The sequence below is a fragment of the Podarcis tiliguerta genome (genome assembly GCF_965153285.1).
Source record: "Podarcis tiliguerta genome assembly, chromosome: 7".
Classification (NCBI taxonomy): Eukaryota; Metazoa; Chordata; class Lepidosauria; order Squamata; family Lacertidae; genus Podarcis; species Podarcis tiliguerta.
This window is the reverse complement of record NC_139540.1, coordinates 65835703-65851990: the sequence shown is the minus strand read 5'-3', so window position 1 is coordinate 65851990 and position 16288 is coordinate 65835703. Positions and strand designations below refer to the sequence as shown.

At 43.2% G+C, this 16288-nt stretch overlaps 1 protein-coding gene across 7 annotated transcripts in view; it reads right to left on the bottom strand.

The window, feature by feature from the left end:
- PIGN (phosphatidylinositol glycan anchor biosynthesis class N) overlaps window positions 1-16288 on the bottom strand; it is an 85425-nt gene that overhangs the window by 37684 nt on the left and 31453 nt on the right. For all 7 annotated transcript variants that reach the window (XM_083449335.1, XM_083449331.1, XM_083449333.1 and 4 more), the window contains 6 exons: window positions 16056-16235; window positions 11946-12085; window positions 10173-10272; window positions 9847-9939; window positions 8016-8107; window positions 6978-7092 (listed from right to left, as the gene is read on the bottom strand). In XM_083449335.1, coding sequence (XP_083305461.1) covers window positions 6978-7092; window positions 8016-8107; window positions 9847-9939; window positions 10173-10272; window positions 11946-12085; window positions 16056-16235 — 720 coding nt within the window. The remainder of the gene's footprint in view (window positions 1-6977; window positions 7093-8015; window positions 8108-9846; window positions 9940-10172; window positions 10273-11945; window positions 12086-16055; window positions 16236-16288) is intronic.

The following is a 16288-nucleotide window of genomic DNA, read 5'->3' as shown; positions in this document are numbered from 1 at the left end:
CCGGAGCGGTGCCTATTCATCTACTTTCACTTTGACGTGCTTTCGAACAGCTAGGTTGGCGGGAGCAGGGACCGAGCAACGGGAGCTCACCCCGTTGCGGGGATTCGAACCGCTGACCTTCTGATCTGCAAGTCCTAAGCTCTGTGGTTTAACCCACAGTGCCACCCGCGTCCCTATGAAGAGGATAGAGTGAAGTATTTCTTCCTGTCTCATAATACTAGAACTCAGGGACATCACATGAAGTTTGTAGTAATGGGATGCTGGAAGATTCAAGACAGGAGAAAAAAGAAAGCACTTTCTGCTCCCTATGGAATTCGCTCCGCAACGAAAGAGTCGGCTTTTAGCAGGATTATTGTAATAACCTGCAGTTTCACAACAGTGTATATTTAAAGTTGATGAATAAGTTAATTTAGAATATGCAGGAAATGTTTATATATATATTAAGGAACTGCAGAAAGAGGAGGAAGGAAGTCAAGTTTTGAAATGTTAGGATTGTAAAACTATCTAAATGTATATAACTGAAAATCATAAATAATTCTTTTTTAAAAAAAGATAGTCGTCTTTTATACCACTTAATAGAACAAATATTTCTAAGCAGTTGTCATTAAAACAACAGAAGTACAACAATGTCATTCAATAATCCTAAAAAAATAGGACCAAACAGAACAAAACCCATCTCTAATGAAGTTGTAACTTTAGTTTCTATTGTACACTGTTAAATGATTTTATTCATTTTGCTTTTTAAACAATAATAATAATAATTATATAATAATAAATTTATTATTTATACCCCGCCCACCTGGCTCAGTTTTTAAACTTTTTTCCCCATTGTTTTTTACCAAAAATTTAACTTTATTTGTGGGGGAGAAGATCCACATAGAGATTTTATTTACAGTTAAGCAGTAAAGAAAATTTGCAAAATACAGTGGTACCTCTACTTACGTTCACTTCCGGTTGCATATCCTTCGGGATACATACGCAGCAAACCCAGAAGTATTTTTCCGGGTTTTGCTGCGCACACATGCGCAGAAGCTCTCTACCATGCCATGCGCTAGCACAGAAGCAGTTCCTCCAGTTGCAGAAACCTCGGGATCCGACCGGAGCTCCGGAACGGATCCCGTCCGCAACCGGAGGTACCACTGTAAATATAAACTATAGATTACAAATAAAACAGAGCAGTGTACACAACAGAGAATTAAGAGTCAGAGTCCAGGAAAGCTCGGGTAAATGTATAAGTCTTCAGGAGGCATTTAAAGGCCATTACGATCTCTTCCTCACAAATTACCCAAGGGAGGGAATTCCAGATGGTGGGTCTGTGTTGTCACCAAGCATCAGCCAACAAACCCCTTCCCAAATATTTTGAATCAATTTTCTATTTCGCTCATTTCTATAAAAATTGCACACAACAGCAGCCCCCCTGATTGCTTTCTTTTGTTCCATCTTCACAGCAACAGAGCTGTTCATTATAAGGGATTCCCAATAAATGCCCTCAAGTACAGCAGAAGGAAACCAGTTAAATCTAGTTTTAGAAAATAGCAGCTAATATTTGGGAACAGGCAAATATTTAAAAGCACCGTGGAGGGGAGGCTGGAAGAATCCAGTAATAAAATGAAGGCTTCACTAGGCCTTTTTCTTACATGGCAGACCTCAACCATAACAGCCGATAAGGAGAGGAAGAAGTCAATACGAAGAGTTTACTAGGCTAGATACATTTAAATATGTAACACAAAAAATGTACCCAGGTAATTCCAACCTGGAAGGCATCCGTACTCAGTTGTTCCCAAACATGTTTATTCAGCAACACCACAAAAAGATGGAAGCTGGGGTGGATCTGTTTGCTCTGCAAACATAAAGAGCAACATTAAATTTATCTTTTCCATTATGAAAATGTACTATACACACTGAGGGTGGGGTGGGAATGCTGTGTGGAAGCCAAAACAGTCCTGTTTTAGGCTGATCAAGGCTGTTCTTACAACAGTATTTGTGTTCTATGTTGGTACCAACAAAAAAAAACTCACAGAAGTTTGCCATTTTGTTGGGGTCTCTCTCTCTCTCTCTCTCTCTCTTTCTTAAGGAATATACTTGAGAAGCTCTGCAGAGCCCTTCGAGAGAGATAGATGTTGTGAGTGAAAAAATGAAAGAAAACGTAGAATATGAAGTAGTATGATTTTGTGCAGCCTGATTAATACAAACAATTAAATAAATGTCTATTTATTTGGCTTCACAGAAATGGCTTGGTAGTCCTGTTTCAAGCTCATTCAAGAACCCAGGAAAATGGCATAGGATTAATGTTTAAGTTAGACGCAATTATCTCTGCAGAATTTGAATTTTTCAGTTTCCAAATACCAAAGCTAACTAAATCGCCTTGGGGTTGTGGGGAGGGAAGTCAACAGCTCACAAATGCTTTTGCTTCTTTCAGCAAGCGTAGGACCAGTTTGCACATCACATACTAGGTATATACCAAGACAGGAGTGTTTCTAGAATATTCCAAAAAGGACTGCCAACTTGGCCCCGCGACAGTGGGTTCCTGGGGCCATGGGGGCCATGCAGTGTGCATAACCCTGGCACGAAAATCTACATGGGGAATTTTGTGGGTGCTCAGGCACCCAGGGAGGAGTTGGCACCTATGCCCCAAGATGTTTTGAATGTTCATTTAAACAGTGAATAAACGTTTACAAGTGTATCTGCCACACAAGTACATGTGCCCCTCAAGCAGCTCTTGATTTTGTTTGGCAGCGATAACATAAAGAATTCCTGATAGCTTGCTACTACTGTGCAGTGTGTGAAATGGCCTTGACGTGGAGATAAACAGAGGCAGCGTCCCTTCTCATTCACAACTAAAACCTGCCATCGTACAGCTGTCGTGGCTGTCCAGCTCATCATATTCCTTCATTCCTTGGGAGTGTTAACCTCATGCACCATACTGTCAGCTGAGGGAGCTCTTTACAGGTTCTTAATGCAACAAACAGGATAAGGAGAGCCTTCCCACCTGGGAGCTTCCAGATAATTTAGCCAAAGCCAGACCCCAATTTGACTGCGGCTTCACACTACAATGGACTCAGTTTAGCATTTAGCCAAGGCATGCATCAAACAGCGAAAAGATAAGGCTAAACACAGTTTATTATATTAGCTAAACTGAAGATGGATTTGCAGACACTAATCCTGAGGGTAGGACTGCTTTCCTTTAAAAGGTTATACAACTTAATCACAATTCTCTTATAGGAAGTTATTGACTCCTAATTTATGGTCCTTATTTACTGTAGCCAAATAAAATTCCCCCGGAGATGGCTTGGTTGGAAACCTATTTGGATTCTTTGTGGGTGTCATTTGAACTGTTTTCATTCCTAGAGGTTTGTTTTGTGGCAAGGCCAGCATGCCAAATCAGTCTGAGCCAACTCAGGTCACGAGGAGAGGGAAAACCGGCGGGGAAAACAAGGATAAAGCGAAGTATTTCAAAGAAAGTAAAAAGGTGACTTTCATTACAAGGTTGTGGCAAATTACATGGTTGCAATCTGTTTTGCTTTTTATCTTAATCAGTTTAGCTCCTTAATTCTTCCATCAATACCACATTTGCAGTGACATCTAGTGGTAAGGAAGAACATGCTTTGGGGAGAAATTAAACTCTTGCCGAGAACTACTATGTTTTGAAAAATTATATTTAGTACCTATTAGAGCCAGCCTACAGCAGATTTTCTTTTTACATATAGACTGGGTAGCAATAATTAATATGCAATCCACTGTAACTGGAACATTTTCAACCCTGTGATGAGCCACACTTCAAATTTTCTAACAGAATTCATGAGAAATATGTTGACAGTAGCTCCGATTTATTCATAATCTCCAACTGGAAATAATTAAATATTTCTAACAGAGCACCTTTCCTAAGTGCTTAAGTGCTTCACACACATTGTCACAGTAATTTTACAGCATCAGTGTTAAGGTATAAGCCAGTCTTCTTATTTTCATATTATAGATAGGTGTGATAAAGGGAAGTATAGCTCTGGGGTTTTTTTCCAGAGCAGAAGGGATGACGCTTTCTGCCAGTACATCAAGATAACTGAAGGACTCGCTTTACTCCAGCAAGTGAATCAGGAAATAACAATGCTTTTATATCTGCATGTGACAGATTAGCAGAAGTAAAAAAAAAAGGGGGGGGAGGAGGAGAAAATAAGCAAGTAAGGCTGGGTGCTCCCTTCCTTTTCTTTGATGGGGTTTCTACTTCAAGCTAGCAGTTTAAATATTAATTTTTCTTTGCAAGATGGTTTGCATTTTTAATTAAACACCAAAGTTTGCATCTCGTCTGGCTGAACTTTTGCTAAAGCTCAGTATACAAATTGAGCCTGTGCAGTCAGAAACAATGTTCAATGGCACTTAATTCCAGGTAAGTGCAGGCACGCTGATGCTGAGAATTTTGGTGTTTTGCTATTTATTTATCGGTTTTCTAGAGCATCCTTCTTCGCACAGTGAACTCAGGCCAGTTTCCAACATACTACATTCAGTATAAAGTAATAAAATACAACAGAAAACCAACCATTAAAAAATTACAGCAGCACAGGGGGCAGGGGGAAGGCGCCTTGAAACGACAGTATCAACTAATTTATCCCATCTACACCTTCAGGGAGAGGGAATTTCACAGTCAAGGCACCACAGCAGAAAAGGCCCTCTCTCATATCACTGCAAAGTGAGCTGAGCCTAATGGCATGACGAGAAAAAAGTGTCCCAGTGTGTAACACTGGGTTGTACACAATTCACAGATCTACAGTGGATAGGGCCTGATATATCAGTGGGACAATTTCTCCTCTGTTCCCCAGCATGCTTGCACAATTTTATGGGTATCTTCTTTTACGTTTTAGAGGTCGCACATACTTAAGACATAAGAGGGGAGTTCTTTGAGTCTACTAAGAAAAGAAAAAAAAAGAACTTTAAGAGAAAGTGGGTATGTCTATATTCTCATGGAGGAAGTTTCAATGGCAACTCATGCCTAAGCAAAAACAGTAGGTTTACATTCTGAAATGACCTGGTTTCATAACACACAACAGATACTCAGAAAACATACTCTCTATATAATGATGAAGCTTAACCTATTTTGACAAAGTGGTTTGGGGCCATAAGCCAAGGATGTTCTTTATCTCTCCCCCCCCCCCCGCCCGCCAACACCCCCAGTGCCAGCCCTGCACGACCATCTTTGTCCTGAATTCTTGGCACGAAGGACAAAGAGGAAATATTTTAAGTTTTTTACAAAACGAGCAGACACGAGAAAAATTGGAGAAAGAAAAGAGGACTGCATTGGTTTTATTTATGATCTGTGTGAGTAACTTTGAAAAGTTTTGTTTGCGCGTTCCTCCGACAAGCATTTTCAATGCAGCTTTGAAATATATCCCGGGTAAGTAATAGTAACGGAAACCAATTTACCCATACCCCAAAATCATGGGGAAACCATTAGGCTTATTCTGAGCTAATTCGAGTTAGGGCACGGCAAGGTCTGACTGTTCCTCCAACACCAACACCACCCCCGGTGAGCTTCAAGATCCCTCCCCAATACCAATGCCTAACTACACCTTCATGAACGCTTTCCAACTGCTGCTGCATCTCCTGCTCCAGAAATTGGGGGAAAGGGAAGAAAAGCACCAGGAAAACTATGTTTCCCAGTTAAGATCGCTGGCTTCCTTCTGCAGCGGCACCAGAACTGTTTTGCTTCTCTGTACAGTGGTACTTTGGGTTACATACGCTTCAGGTTACAGACTCCTCTAACCCAGAAATAGTACCTCGGGTTAAGAACTTTGCTTCAGGATGAGAACAGAAATCGTGTTCCAGCGGCGCGGCGGCGGCAGGAGGCCCCATTAGCTAAAGTGGTGCTTCAGGTTAAGAACAGTTTCAGGTTAAGAACGGACCTCCAGAATGAATTAAGTACTTAACCTGAGGTACCACTGTACAATTGCCCAGGAAAGGGCTGCACATAATAATCTAAAGACGCCCCCTGGAGCTTTTTAATTATTATTTTAAAAAGCCAGTTTTACCCACACGGTCATAATGAGTTGAACAGCTGCTCCACACACTTCTGAAACGTTTTTATAAAACCCCCAAAAGAGGGATGGCAGTCAGCCCTCAGACTATCACAAAAGCAGGTGCAAGATACTGTCAGACCCATGCATGGCTCGGTTCCTATAGGTGTGGACTATTCCACCTATTAATAGCACACAGAGGGAACAAACTACAACTACTGACCTAGTGTTAAATGCAGACTAGGAGATCATGGTTTGGGTGTAGCAGAGAAATGGACCAAAAATGCGAATTCATGGTTTATCATGACACAGTCTCCCTTCACTCAACAGCAAGTTCCCAAAATGAATCAGTTACACAGAGATCCTCCTTTGTAAACGTGGAGCGTTCTAGCATTCACAACAGATTAGAGAAACACATTTGGAGTTCTGCTTGCTCCTTGGAGGTGCTGAGTTGTGGCCAATCATTACAAGCAGTGGCGTAGCGTGGGTTGTCAGCACCCGGTGCAAGGCAAGTAATTTGCGCCCCCTAACCCGGGGCAAGGCAAGTAATTTGCGCCCCCACCCCCCCCGCTGCACTGTCCCTCCCCCAGATAGTCCCTCTCTCTCTCTCCGCACCGCACCGCACGCCTGGCACCCTCCCCTCCACAGTGGGCGGCGACCCGGCGGCTCGGATCGGATTCGCACAGCCAGCACTGCAGTGAGAGAGAGTGAGTGAGCCAGGTTGGGGCAGAGAGCTGCGAGTGCGAGCACACCCCCCCCCCCAGATGTTGCGCCCGGTGCAGCCGGCCCCCCCTGCACCCCCCACGCTACGCCACTGATTACAAGTGCCTTAAGAAATATCAAATCAGTGGGGAAACTCATGGTAAAAAGTAAGCTGACCCAGAAGAATACGCAGAACTGGTTGTTCTTTTTAATAGTGACTGCATAAATGAAAGCTACACTTCTCAATAATTCATGTTTACAGAGGTCACTGACCTGAAAGAGGTATATTGTGAGTTCTTTACAAGGCATGTGTTTCTTTTTCTGTTTCCAGAGGCATGTCACCAGGTAAGAAGAAGCCAGCAACAGAATCAGCAACCCTGCTGTGGTTCTGTAAAACATAAGATATTTGTGAGGTTGTGTGGGTTTTTTTAAAGAATATATAGCTTTAGGAATTATTTTCATGAAGTTGAAATCATGTTACTGAAGGGCAACTATACAACACGCATAAAACATTAATCTAAGCTTTTGGGAACTAGGAGGAAGAGAGAGTCAAGAAGTTTTGACGATGTCCTCCTTCCCTTTCACAAGACTCTGTTTCACCATAACTTCACAATTTCCTGTATTGTGCCAAAAATTTAAAAAGCCACTAACTTGGCAATTTACAGAGGAAGAATTACCTTCCAGTAACTAAGCAAGGAAGTTGTATAAACATTGATTCCTTTCTCAGTGAATGACTGCATCTCCTAACTCTACCAGGTCCCAAGTCCACTTGCGGACCCTTCTGTCCCTCTGTTTGCAGAGAAGAGCCTGCAAACCATGTCACCAATGCTGTGATTGCAGGCCTCTAACTTCTGTTCTTCCCCTCTGCTCCCAGGACCCAGAAGGCAATCCCCAGCAATGCGGTTTCGGTGGCTTTCCCTCTTCATGGCAGGGAAGTAAAGAAAGGGGGAAAGGTCTCCATAGAGCTCATAGCTCTACAACTGGTAGGAGCTTTTAGAAATATCTAACTCTATTCTGAAAGAATAAGGATAGGATTTCCCCCAAGGAGGGAGACATTTATAGAGAGAAACCACTCTAGGATGCCTTTCTCCAGCAAAGAGGAGAGCAGTGCTCCAAAAATTAAGTTTTCAATAACAAACCTCATTTTAAAAAAAAGAAAAAAACCCATGCATTTCCTCCACAATTACCTTATTTAAATTCTGGAATTCAACAATAGTGGCGATACGCTTTCAATAACATAATCCCCGCCCAATGAAAACGAAATCTGTGCATGCCAAAGGAGGCTCGGAATAATTTTATTTGTGCTCTTACACTAGAGAGAAACTTGGCTTTCTTCCTACAACAGGCATCAAGGGGAAGACTGCCAGAAGCAAACACGAAAGAATCCAGCTTAGCACGATGGTCTACAGCAATGAAAAGAAACACCAAATAAATGAGTCACGTGTGCGAATAAAACTAATAATGGGAACTGAAATACGAAGTGGCAACAGCAGGGTTCCGGTGAGGTCATGTCAAAATTGCCATTTGGAGGTCTCCGAATCCTCAATAAAAATATGCCTGCACCAAATGCAACCTTCTGCCTCACACGTCATTTAAGAGTTATCCATCGCAAGCTTTAGGCGAAAGGCTACGTTTCGCACTCAAGGCGTGTTCAGGCATTCGGCTGAAAGCAGTAGTTGAAAGCAGGGACGGCGGCTAGGGACTGCATGCAAATCTTCCCCCAGTGTCCCAGTGCATGATGGTCCCGCCTGCTCAGTTCCTGGCCTTCCTGGGCTGAGCAGGGAAAGATCTGGAGTGGGCTTCTACTCAGGTTTGCTAAAATCCAAATAGGACCTTCTGCCTGATCGGGGAGCCCAATAAAACAGCCCTCCTGTGTTTGTTGGTGACCTTTGTTGGCTGCAGTGGGTGGGCACGCAGCAGAAGAAGAGGGTAAAGGCAGTGGGGGGGGGCAGCCTTTTCTGCTTTCTCTAGTGGAAAGATGTCCCAGGCCAGCACCACATAAACTACAAGGTACCGTATTTTTCGCTCCATAAGACACACCTGACTATAAGACGTACATAGTTTTTAGAGGAGGAAAACAAGGGGGGGGGGAATTCTGAATGAAACAGTGGATGTATGATTTTTGTGGTTCATGCTGTGGCCACAGACATGATATGTGATTTGACAGTGAGTTTGGGGTAGTCCAATGCAAAAATCCTGAGAATCCATGTGGATCTGTGCCATTGCGGCCGCACGAAACAGTGGATGCATTATTTTTTTGATGCAGGCTATAGCCATGGACATGCTATGTGATCTGATGGTGAATTTGGGGTGACCCAGTGCAAAAATCTTGAGGATCCAAGTGCTTTTACCTCCCCGCTCCTAGGCAGCCTCCTTTATCTCTAGAGTCCCTTATCCCTCCCAGTCGCTTGCCGATCAGCTGCTCAGTGGTTTTGCTTCAACACCCCCTTCCCTCTTTCTAAAAAAAAAAGGCATGATCTGCTTTTTGCCCCTGGGCAATTCGGCTCCAGGGACCACACATTCACTCCATAAGACGCACAGATATTTCTCCCTACTTTTTAGGAGGAAGAAAGTGCGTCTTATGCAGCGAAAAATACGGTAATTCAGTACCCTAGGTTTCTATATTTAAGGATTACCAAAGCGTAGTGTGGTCAAAATGTGAATAAAGCTGCAGTTCATCCTTAAATCGTACGGTTAAGAAGTGCGATAAAAGGCAAAACTAATCACTCTTCAGATGCACAATTGTGGGGTGAAGTGACTTTCCCATTGACCTGCCACACAGTCGTAAAATTAGAGAAGCCTTTCAACCCCATTCTCAAGAACGTATTTGAAGCTCTGTGACATTAAAGCAGAAAGGGACTTAGGAGCCACATGGATTTGTGTAATGACGAGCTGGCTGCTACGAGAATTGTGCAGCTTTTAAGAATTGGTGCCTGAATTTGCTTGTTTTTCTCCATCCTCATTCTCCCCCCCCCCCCACACACACTTTTGGATCATGGCTTTTTGATTGCAAGTCTGAGGGAAAGGACCGTCTCATGTTTTTTGGATCTATAAGCCACCCTGGGATGCTTTTCGGCTGAAGAAAGGGGTGAAAATATCTTAAATAAGTAAAAGAATCAGACTCTCTCTGCACATTAAATACCTTTGCTTGGTTCCACTGCTGAGTAACCAATGGCCACATGGAAAAGATAATCAGGCCAAAACTGAGAGAGGAGCGATAGAAAAATGAGAAAACCTAGATTTAGCAATGGAGGTAGAGGAGAGAAATACAGACATGTTAGCAAGACTGACATTCTCCTCAAACAAATAATATCCCAAATAATAGCCCGGTTTTAATTTCTCAAAGCATTTTCTGTAGTCATCCTTTTCATTATAGTTTAAATGTACGATTTATTTTTTTAAAAAAGGGTTTCCAATGAAGTAGTGGAAGCTAATTAATGAAAATCAATAATTAGGTGTATCACTTACTAATATTTCAATTCCCAGGATGCAAACGAGTAAAAATCCAGCAAGCTGAGCTGGCTGAAAGTTCACGAAAGATGCGACTAGTCTCTGAATAACTGGGTATCTGTATGAAAATATTACATTAGGCAATTGTTATTTTTTATCAGATCAGAAAGTACATAGATTGTCACCTAACCTCAATGCCTATGAACTGGAAACAGCAGTTTCCAGTGCAGCATGAAACGAGAGAATAACTATTTACCGACATGACTTGAATTACCGTATTTTTCACCCCATAGGACGCACCAGCCCATAGGACGCACCAAGTTTTTTTGGGGGGAAATAAAGGAAAAAAATTATTCCCCCCCCCAGGTGCTTGTGGGGCCGGCAGCCGGGAGAAGCGCTCTTCTCCCCGCCACCCGCCTGCAGACCAGGTCCGGGGACAGCGGGAAGACGCGCTGCGCCTCCCCGCTGTTCCTGGAGCTTGTGGGGCTGGCGGCGGGGAGAAGCACGCGTCTCCCCGCCGTCAGCCTCCAAACCACATCGGGAGACAGCGGGATGGCGGCGTTCCGCCTCCCCGCTGTCCCCCGACCTTGTGGGGCTGGCGCTGCGGCTCTCCTGAAGCCTGGAGAGCGAGAGGGGTCGGTGCGCACCGACCCCTCTCGCTCTCCAGGCTTCAGCGAAAGCCTGCATTCGCCCCATAGGACGCACACACATTTCCCCTTCATTTTTGGAGGGGAAAAATTGCGTCCTATAGGGCGAAAAATACGGTATCTACTTCGGGCCAGTTCAAATTTTGCGTGGCACAGGTTTCTGCTTCGTATACATCAGTGTACAAGACAGTGAACTTAGAAAGACGAAAGACATCATATGTAGCCTGGTTCAGAGGGGTGCCTTCAGTAGCTAGAGCGCAGAATTAAATTCTGCAGACTTTCCTATCTCTCACTCAGAGTCCAGACACAACACTTCCTTCATCCTCTCCCGCTACACATAGTTCAAATGCCCAGTTTGCCCTTTCCCTCAACCATTCCACGAAGGCGGAATACCAAATGAAACGAAATGTTGGCACTTCTGACAATGAACTGCTATTCTGTCCGCAATCAATACATATTGTACTAGCCTACAGAATGTGGTTCACTGCACAGAAGGAGCCACACACAAAAAACAACCATAAATAACAATGCCGATCAAATTTTATTGTACAGAGTCTACAGAACAATTTACCCAATCAAAAATAAAAAAGCACACATCAGGTAATTTGCTGCTCAGAAAGTAGGGGATCATGTTATTCAACTACCTTTCTGCCATATTAAAAGCACTTGCTCATCAGCAGCGTAATCACGCTTTTATTTTTGTGTGGATGGCGCATGAATATTGCAAGGTTTTAACTTTTCCTGCGCAGGTTTTCAAGCTGAGGGTGAGGGAATAGGAACTTGCTAGTGTGCATTAACTTGAAGTGATTGAAAGAGTTAGTGAACGTAGAATTTGGGTGGATACTGTACGACTGAAAGTTGTATCACACAACTTCTGATGTTTCATCTGTCTCTCTCTCCCCCCCCTTTGCTTTATATGCCATATGATTTAATCTTGTTGTTTGATTTCCGTGGTAAACCATTTTGCAATATTTCTTAGGAGCAGAATTACACTTGAAATAAATAAATAATAGATATCAGGCCACTTTAGAAGGTATTACTCATCAGTTCCAAAGCTTTCTTTGCTTTTTTGCTCCCTCTTGATCAACCTCAAATGAAGCCATACAGAATCCCTACCTCCCACCCCTCCTTTTTGAAAACTTACTCTTTCAAAACTGCGTACCATATCGGGACTGGTAACAGACAATATATGTAATAAGTCCAAGGCAAGCTTTGAATGAGCAGGAAAATGGCGATTAACACCCCGACAGCGAGAAACGTATACTGGAAAAGACAACCGGCTCCCTGAAAATAAAACAGATACTTGTAAAATATTACTTTAATATTGCAAATATTTTATTTTAACGTTTCAGATTAAACTACTGCAAAATGTTTGCCAGCTTTTGCAATGCAAGGCAGACAAAGCAAAATTTCAACAAGCTGTTGACAAGCGGATTAGTTCACAGAAAGTCCAAATCAAAAAGTTCTTAGGATGGAACTAAAAAGGTAAAGGGGCCCCTGACCATTAGGTCTAGTCGTGACCGATTCTGGGGTTGCGGTGCTCATCTCACTTTATTGGCCGAGGGAGCCGGCATACAGCTTCCGGGTCATGTGGCCAGCATGAATAAGCTGCTTCTGGCGAACCAGAGCAGCACACAGAAACGCCATTTACCTTCTCGCTGGAGCGGTACCTATTTATCTACTTGCACTTTGACGTTCTTTCCAACTGCTGGGTTGGCAGGAGCAGGGACCGAGCAACGGGAGCTCACCCCGTCGTGGGGATTCGAACCGCCGACCTTCTGATCGGCAAGTCCTAGGCTCTGTGGTTTAACCCACAGCACCACCCACGTCCCAGAATGGAACTAGATACTATCATAAGGGGTCATGTTGAATTAGCCAACTCCGTAACACACAATGAAATGCCATTGTGTCCTGACATCTCCAAGCCACTCATTTCCCTGTCTTCCCTCTCTCCCGCATCATCAGCAACCACCGACAATACAGAACAGAATCAGGGGGAAACAGCTGCCACGTTCAGTTGTAAACTCTTGCCTCAAAGCATAGTGAGGGAAATTATTCTGTGAACACACTGTACACTCGTGTACACAGCTCAAGCACCCTGTGCTTGGCTCCTGGCCTTCCTAGAGCCTAAAAACAAACCTCGGCTTCCTGCTCGAGGTTTGTTGAGAAGAAGCAGACCACAGGTTTTGGTTCAGATGTAATTGCTAAGCAGGCCGCAACTCGTGGTTTTGTTTTGCTGCTCAAGGAAGGCAGGAGCCAAGCGAGGAGAACTTGAGCTGCATGCATCAGCACACAGCTTGCTCAAAGGCTAATCTGCCTAGCTAGGCTTTCCAATCAGTGTTACAATCCAACAGTGCCACTGTGATAACAAAGGGACACTGCCAAGTTTCACTTATATACCCTACGGAGGAGGCGAACTCCTCCGTTGCCATTTTCAGAAGTGTTCTTGTCTTGCAATATCTAGTTCCATCTTCGTGTGTTGTGTACATGGAGCTCTGCTCTCTGAAAGGCCTACCCCGATCATTTCTGTAGAAGAAGCATGCATCTATCTGACATATACACTTTCTCAACAAAATTTATGGGACAGACCAAGTACAGTGATACCTCGGGTTACAGACGCTTCAGGTTACAGACTCTGCTAACCCAGAAATAGTACCTCGGGTTAAGAACTTTGCTTCAGGATGAGAACAGAAATCGCATGGCGGCAGCACAGCGGCAGCGGGAGGCCCCCATTAGCTAAAGTGGTGCTTCAGGTTAAGAACAGTTTCAGGTTAAGAACGGACCTTCGGAACGAATTAAGTTCTTAACCAGAGGTACTACTGTATACAGCTTTGCGGGATCATGATCAGAGAGAGGGAGTTGGGGGGGGGGGAGAGAGAATGAATTCCTTCTCTTTGAACAAATTAATTTTTAGTTGTTATTCTGGCAGTGCACTTGTAAATCAAAACATTCCACAAATCACAAAAACCAGCATCTGTGTAAATAACTTTAAGGAAACTCAAGTTTCTAAAAAACATTTCTTCCAGCAAGGATTTATATCACTGAAGATTCAAATCTGCCTAAATGAGAATACAGTCGTACCTTGGAAGTTGAATGGAATCCGTTCCGGATGTCCGTTCGACTTCCAAAATGTTCGAAAACAAAATCGCGGCTTCTGCAGGAAGCTCCTACAGCCAATCAGAAGCCACGGAAGCCCCGTCAGACGTTTGGGTTCCAAAAGAACGTTCACAAACCGGAACAATCACTTCCGGGTTTACGGCATTCGGAACCAAAACGTCCAAGTTCCAGGGCGTTCGTCAAGCCAGGTATGACTGTATAAACCAATAATATGGGGATTTCTTATGCTGATTTGAAAAACAATGCTAGGGAGATACAAACAGGCACGATATATATGAGGAAAGAGCACAGAAAAATCCAACATCTACCTTTTACTATCTCTAATGTTATCCTAGGCAGGCATAGGCAAACTCGGCCCTCCAGATGTTTTCGCACTACAACTCCCATCATCCCTAGCTAACAGGACCAGTGGCCGGGGATGATGGGAGTTGTAGTCCCAAAACATCTGGAGAGCTGAGTTTGCCTATGCCTGTCCTAGGCAATTTCCTATATCTGCAAATATTATTCCCCCTGCCGAACAATGCATATTAAAAAAGATAGACACTTGTTTGTGAAATTGCACCCATATACATCCAGGAATATAAACCCTACCAGGATTCATCTGTGGGGAAATGAAGGCATACACATGTTCTAAGGAATCAGTGTAGCTTAGTGGTTAGAGTGTCAGACAAAGACTGGGGAGACCACAGTTCGAATCTCCCATTCATTCCATAAAATGCACAAGGTGATCTTTGGCCAATGACCACATCTTAGCCTAACCTACCTAACAGGGCTGTTGTGAGGATAAAAACAGGGAAGCCACATATTCTACCTCGAGTTCTTTGAAAGAAAGGTCAGATATAATTACAAGTAGTGAGTGGTGGTATGGCACCTTTTTTAAAAAATCCAATTTGCTCTTGTGAGCTCCAAGGGATACGAACCCCATTGTTTAAAAAGCAATGTGAACATTTTAAATAATTTACTCTCAGATGCTTAAAAATATTTAGAGATGTAATATGTAATACTCTCAAACACCTCCGGAAATTCAGAGCTCTAAAATTACATCTTTAAATATTCTTCAGAATTGTACAGGGAGAGGATATTTGAGACTAAACACAAGGTATGAAACATTTTGTCTCTAAGTATTCTTTGAATTATTTAGAATAATTAATCAGCCCAGCTTATCTCATCTTACACTGTACTTTGCAAAAGGTCAAAGCTCTGCTCACATGAATTTATTGGGAAATGCTAAGAAAACAGCGATCTTCATTCGTGTCAGCAAACAAAGAAAATCCTTTCACAATGAAAGGTTTTCGGAGGTTTAATTTTTCCACAGCATAACGTCTTTGCTCTCAGTTCATCTTTTCAACTGTGCATATGTGTTTGAGCACTTGTCAGAGAAAACCGTTTTTCCTTCCTATTTAAATAGACGCATGGGATACCAGGAAACGTGTCATAGGATTATTTTTGTGTCAGATGTATGAGAAAGAGGTAGCCCTCTTCTCCTTAACCTTGGTTTAACATTTCTTGCAGATGAATAAATGCTGGAAAAACACTGGTTGATCCGGCACTGTTTTAAAGGCTCCCCCCCCCCCCTTGACATTTGTTTTTTTCCTACCACTCTCAGCTCTACTTGGGTGAAAGTGCAAGATATAAATGTAATAAATAACAGCACCTGTGTAGGCCTGCCAAGCCAGACACTGAGCTAACTCGCCACAGAAAATGCCATAAACAGCCTCAGCCCAGTATACCTGAAGGAGTGTCTCCACGCCAATCATTCAGCCCAGAAACTGAGGTCCAGCTCTGAGGGACTTCTGGCGGTTCCATCAATGCAAGAAGCAGGGAACCAGGCAGAGGGCCTTCTTGGTAGTGGTGCCTGCCCTGTGGAACGCCCTCCCATCAGATGTCAAGGAAATAAACAACTATCTGACTTTTAGAAGACATCTGAAAGCAGCCCTGTTTAGGGAAGTTTTTAATGTTTGATGTTTTATTGTGTTTTTAATGTCCTGTTGGAAGCCGCCCAGAGTGGCTGGAGAGGCCCGGCCAGGTGGGCGGGGTATAAGTAATAAATTATTATTGTTGTTGTTGTTGTTGTTGTTGTTGTTGTTGTTGTTGTTGTTAAGCAGACAGACCCCAGAAGTGGCAGAGCTGAACTTACCTCTTTATTCGCGATACTCCTCATCAGATCAGTATGCATCTTTGTAATAATCAAAATGACATAAAGTGTCCAGCCCACAAAACCCATGGTGACACTGAAGCCCAGGAAAAACCTGTCGTATGTATGATAATATGAGAGTCCTTCCAAAGCAAGGCGAATCAGCTTGCTGCAAAGAGAAACCTATAGAAAGGAAACAACCATTATAACCCTATTGCTCTCAAGACTGACTCACA